The sequence below is a fragment of the Rhinichthys klamathensis genome, unplaced genomic scaffold (assembly GCF_029890125.1).
Source record: "Rhinichthys klamathensis goyatoka isolate OS25496 unplaced genomic scaffold, OSU_Roscu_1.1 h1tg000004l_1, whole genome shotgun sequence".
Lineage (NCBI taxonomy): Eukaryota > Metazoa > Chordata > Actinopteri > Cypriniformes > Leuciscidae > Rhinichthys > Rhinichthys klamathensis.
In genome coordinates this window covers 6,773,756-6,780,036 of record NW_026606557.1, presented here as the reverse complement: position 1 = coordinate 6,780,036, position 6,281 = coordinate 6,773,756, and the positions used below count along the sequence as shown (strand labels likewise).

General features: G+C 41.7%; 1 protein-coding gene across 1 annotated transcript in view; it reads left to right on the top strand.

The window, feature by feature from the left end:
- The first annotated feature begins 1,647 nt into the window (after nucleotides 1–1,647).
- Nucleotides 1,648–6,281, top strand: part of pde4a (phosphodiesterase 4A, cAMP-specific) — a 57,983-nt gene continuing 53,349 nt past the window's right edge. Inside the window, exon 1 of the mRNA XM_056252800.1 lies at nucleotides 1,648–2,821. Coding sequence (XP_056108775.1) covers nucleotides 2,526–2,821 — 296 coding nt within the window. The 5' untranslated portion in view covers nucleotides 1,648–2,525. The remainder of the gene's footprint in view (nucleotides 2,822–6,281) is intronic.

Genomic DNA, 6,281 nt, shown 5'->3' with positions numbered 1-6,281 from the left:
GTGCTGAAAAAAAGAGGAGGAAGCGAATGAGGAGATTATGGATGTGGTCATTGCTAGGGAAAAGAGGCCAACTTGGCATGCCAATTTTGCAAATGGAGCTTGAGATAGGCCTAAGTAGTTTTAAGTTTTAGCGTCATGTCGCGTTGATTAATACGCCATTTCATGCTGCAATTTTTTTGGGTAGTCAGTAGACCTTGCAGCAAAAACACTGAGATGATCATGCTAAATTTCTGACACTGAAAATTATCGCTGGCTATCTTTGGTCGCAAGACCGTAAAAACGGCCGCCTTTGAACCGCTCTCACTGTAAGACGTACGACCATCGTTTAGGAGCCACAATGATAATTTTTTCGTCTGGGACAGCCCAAAATCATACAAAGTGTACCAGGCATTAGATGTTTCCCTAAACCTGATTCAACTAATTAATTTATACTCACTTGTGACTGAATGTGTTTTGTAGGGTGGCCTCCAGGACTCACTGGATTATTAAAATATTAACTAGAGATTCTGTCTTTAGGCCAGAAAATGTGACTTTGATTTGAAACCCAAAGGGTGGGCATGAAAGCGAAGGTTAAATATCTAATCACGAAAAATTGCCCTGCAAGAAGAGGATTAAAGAGGAAGCAACATGTTGCAACAATCCTGGTATTATAATTTGCAATTTAAAAAAACAACAACTCCTTCCTCCTAAATATTGCTATGCCATTAGCCTGATTAACAAACTGAAAATATGAATTCAGTCATTTAATTGTGCTAATGAGGAAGCTGACCATTTGAGGTTTTTAAGTGCTCAAGGTTTAGCTGATTAGCATTTCCACTTAAAAGTAGCCATGCATTCTGATAAAATAATTTTTATATTTTCAAGATATTTCAAAATGTCATTTTATTATACACATGTATGTTTCGCTAGTAATTTTTGGAGGACCCTTACTCAACGTTTTTTCCTTGTCTGCAGCTGTAATTAGTCACATCATGGCATTTAGGATCGGATGGTTGGCTCAAAGTAACCTGGCAGCAGAATTGAGCGCCCATGAGAAGAAAATGGTGTATTTAAAATATTTCATATTCTGCACCAGTCGAGCAACTGTCATTGAGATGAGAATGGGAATGTGAATGCTGATAGATTTCTACAGGTAGGCCTATGTAATGTAGTCCTCTTAGGGGTTTTAGCAGACATCCTTTGAGAACAATGTGCTCTGCAGGTTTTGACCCATGTTGATGAAAACATCAAGAGAAATATTGCCACAAGTAGGCCTAACAGATAAAAATGCAAATATAAATGGTTATCACTTTGTATAAGACTTCAGTTAGGCCTATTGTACCAATACTCTGTTCTAATCATTAGCCAACCACAGAATTATATATTTATTTCAAGTAAAATGGATGAGCATAATTATGGTGATTTGTCCTTTCCAAATGCACTGCATATTGCTGGTAAAATCGATATGTTTACTTAATGGAATTACACGCGAAATCTATTCATAGGGGAAAACTAGTGACGACTGGAGCTGTATGGGTCCATTTCGCTTAATTGAACGAGAAAACTGCATCGCGGCGCGGGCTCTTAAATGGGAGAGAGAGAGAGAGAGAGAGAGAGAGAGAGAGAGAGAGAGAGAGAGAGAGAGAGAGAGAGTGTATAGCGGTAGTGTTTCTCAAATGCCATTTAACATCTGTCGACAACTGAATGACACGAGCGAGATAAGACGGCAAAACTAACTAAAGTACATCACGAATATCGGTGAACTTTGATTTACAATCATGATTTCGCAGAATTGAACGAATGCTTCAAGAAAGAAGAAAGCGGGGACGCGAAAAAGCCGCGTGCATGGATCTCACATAGCTACATCCATCATCCCACGCGCGCTGTTCTCCAGGCAAAATCCAACATGATTCGCGTAATGAAACTGTTCGCGGCGAGGTTTTAATGGAGGTGGAAGGTGAATCTCCTGACAGCGAGCTTGAGTTTTAGTCGCCGTTAGTTACAGATGTACAACATTGCTCCTCATCGCAGAGTTCGCATGGCTCCAGTTGGAGACACCAGAGCTTGGAGAGACATGTGCGGTCTTTAGCAGCAATAATCGCGGGCAGGGAACCAGTCTGGAGGGTTGATAAAAGCAATAAATCCACACTGAACATAAGTGACCCGTCGCGCTATGAGAAACTTCAGGGAAAGCGCTTCACCGGCGACCGCGTGGATAATACGACGCCTCGTAATGTTCTAAAGTGGAGCCTTTCTGATAAACAGGAACTTTTTTGGATTTAACATCGACACAGTCGCGGAGATGACAATAAAACAGGACGACATTGCGCCATCACCTGTTATCTGAACACTGTGATTAGTTCTCACAAAAGCACTGAATCTTTATTGCCTTTGGACCTGCTTTCAATACATTCCGGCGTTGGACATGGAGACTAGTCAGTTACGGACAGTAGACGGGTTGATTTCTTAATGTGCAAGAATACATAGCCATATCGTTTTTATTCCTCTTAACACATTGCGTTCGGTACATCTATTAATTTTGCACTATGATGGAACCGCCACCTTGCTCTAAAAAGAGCCTGTCTCTTTCGCTGCCGGTTCCCCGGGAGGGACAGGCGACCCTCAAGCCTCCCCAGCATTTGTGGAGACAGCCACGGACCCCCATCAAAATCAAACATCGCGGTTACTCTGACACCGACCGACATCACCACCGACAGATAGAGCGCTCGAATGCCATGGACACGAGTGACCGGCCGGGGCTCAAGAAGTCCCGCATGTCCTGGCCATCGTCGTTCCACGGAACCACCAGCGCGTCCATAAGCAACTGCGCTGGGAGTAAGCGGTAAGAAAGCCGAGTGACTAATTACGTGTGAACAAACTAGCTATTTCTGTGTGATGGACGCCCAAAACTGATAATAATGATGCTGGAAGGGTTAATAGTGCTTTGTGTGGAGACTGGAGAGGCGGGACGCGTGGGCATCCTTGATGATGCGTTGTGCGTAACGGCTCCAGCAGCTCTCAGAGAGCGTGAGTTTGAAATGGCTCGAACGTGACCCCCCAGAAGTAACCTCAAACCAGTTATGAGCAGCTGATGGCATACTTACTAATAATGCTAATGAGCTGGGTAAAAAAAATTAACTGTGGAAGACGTGCATACAATGGTGTTTTGGAGAGCCCTATAGCCCTCCATGATGTGGATGCCACAAAGTCTAGAGGGACTGATCTGAAAGTATTACAATCATTTAGGATCATGGCATATGCTCTTTCGCTCTTGGCACGTGCAGACACCATATGCGCACGCCAAAAAATTAGCATGATCTTATCAAGCTCTTCAGTATCACGTTAGTGACATAATTGACAATTGCATAACATGTTCATTTGTGTACAGGTTTGTGATGCAGTCTCTTCTGGCTTTTATGATAATATATATTTTAATAATAAACCTATATTTTTTTATTACATAATACAATACAATACAAATTATTATTGGCATCCATTGTTTCTAAGAAGAAAATGTAACATCCATCAGACCGTTTCCTTTCCAAGGTTCTTTATAGAGGATAAATGATTAAAATGTTCGTCACATTAAGGAAAAATGGTTCTTTTAAGAACTGTTCAAGGTCCCTTGAGGAAACAAAAGTGGTTCTTCTTTGTCAGCATAGAAGTGGAAACAGTTATAGTGGAAAAAGGTGCTTTAGCCCAGCAAACATTTGGACGTTTAATGACCATTGAAAAGACGTCCCTCCGACACGTCCCGTGATGGTTTAAAAATAATTCCAAAATGAAAGTTGAACTGGCCATCTATTTGTCGTTATTCGATTTATGCCGTCCAAACGTGACTATTTTTAGCCAGAGACGTTACGTTATTACAGTCAGACCAATGTTTGCTCGGAGATTATTAAAATGTTCTTCACACTAAGAAAAAAAAAAGGGTTTTCAGAACTGTTCACTGAATGGAGCCTTTATTTTTAAGAGTAAATAGAGTTCAACTTTTATTTATATAGCACAATAAAAGCAACAGTAGTTGGCCATTGTGCTGTACAACAGGATAAATAAACACCAATCAGAAAAATCCAACACTAAAAATCAAGGACAGTTGTAAGCCTGTAAAAAGAGATAGGTTTTTAACTTAGATTTAAAAACAGACTCTGTGGATACTAGTTTAGGGATAGAGGAAGACTATTCCACAATTTTGGACCAACAATAGAAAAAGCATGGTCACCCTTCGTCTTAAGTCTAGATCTCGGAGTTGAATATAGTGTTTGCCAAAAAAGCCAACGCATGCACACACTCTAAAAAATGCTGGGTTGTTTTAACCCAATTTTGGGTCAAATATGGACAAACCCAAACGTTGGGTTAAAAATGTTTTTTAAAAATGTAATCCAGCGGCTGGGTTTGCCCATATTTGCCCCAAAGTTGGGTTGAAACAACCCAGCAGTTTTTAGAGTGCAGAAAGAACAGAAGCACTTTAGGAATTTGACTTGCACTGCCACAGCACTGACTGTGCAGCGCTGTTGTAAATAATCAACTTGAATTAGTTTTATACAGAGAAACACATTTGTCAGCCTGACATGTCGATTTTGTGAGTTTGCACGATTCGGTGTAACGTTAAATACACTGCTTTTACCCTCAAGGATGAATGTGGGTGTTGCTTGCTGTGCTTGTACGTGGATGCGCATACAGACTGATGTTAGTGCTGGAAGAGGTGAAATGTGGCGTCCCTTTGACTGGCGCCTTACCAAATTGGGTGATTATTACAGTAATAATCTGCTTCTGTGAGGGCTGTGAGCCCCAGGGGAGGCCGAGAACCGAAGGCCTGGTTTCCTTCCTGTCAACTTTTTTGCCTAGGCCACAGACGGTCTTCACGGTAGGCTCCTGGGAGACAGGCCAGCTCGGACTGACTGTATAGTAAAGCCTGATTTGTATTCCCTTCCCCAGGACACGCTCACAGCCAGTCCAAGAATTAGTGCAGCAGCACTGGCTCGGACTGTCCTGTTTCTACCGTGGGTGGGCGGCACAGTGCGAGAAATAGAGAGCGAGAGACAGAGAAAGCTGCCTGTGTGTACGTGTGGCTCTGGTGATGTCACAAGAAGCAGAGTGAGATGTCCATGCCTATCTGGTCACTTTCTCTTCTCACTCATCACAGTTTGTAACATGATCTGCCATGCAAAAGCATAGGTCTTAATAGGCCTTTCAGTATGTGATGTGCAAACGAGTGTTTAAATTGATTATGGTTAATAACTTGACAAAGAACGGTCATGTGAACAACCTATACAGTGTTATTTTATTGGGTAAAGGTCATAGTCAGTGTAAGCAAAACAGCAAAAAAAAATTGTATGTAAATACATTCACTGACATTTTGTTGGTTTATTCTTGCCCGCGTTTACGTATTGACATGTCAAAAACCGATGAAAAACCTGTGGTTTCCAAAATGTCACGTAAACATGTTTTCTTATGTTGTATGGTTTTTATAATAAGTCCATTTTACCTTTTCAGTTATGGATGGATACGATAACGTATGTGCTTGTGTGCGGGTGTGTTGGGGCATGTGTTGCCGCAGGCTTTAGAGAGAGACATGGATGATAATTAGCAATTTGCATGTACGGTCACATCACAGAGGTGGTGGTGGTGGTGGTGGGAGTCTTCATCACAGGGACAAATTTTTATTTTCATTCTTTTTATGTCCCTGGCAGTCCTTTAATGGGAGCTCTAAGCCGTCTTGCCTCCAATGCACATTTATTGAGCTTAAAGGGTTAGTTCTTACGGGCTTGGAACGACATGAGGGTGAGTCATTAATGACATAATTTTCATGTTTGGGTGAACTAACCTTTTAAGTAATATACTGCCTAGCCCTAGAGGACCCCCTTCATGTCATCTGTTCCTCTGAGCCTGCGGCTAAACTCAGATCAACCTCATACACAGCTGCATGCCCAATGGTACACTGATGCCTTATGTTTTGCCGTGTGATGCTCTTGAGAAAGATGAAGTTCACTTACAGATTGGCTGCAAAAGACTACTTTAAATATGATGTCTGCGTGTCTCTGTGTCAATGAGCGGTGCAGTTCCGTCTGCTACGCATAGACAAGAATGCATGATGTTTTCAGCTTCTGCCATCTGAACACATGCACTTCACCACCAGAGCTGCTCTGAGAGTATCTTAACCAGCATTTCACTATTTCATAAAAAACGACAAAAAACTATTGTCATATCATATACACAGGGCTGGACATTAACACCCGCTATATTAGTATAGCGCATATAATATACATTTTTCAATTGTAGTCTTTTAAAAAGGCATCTGA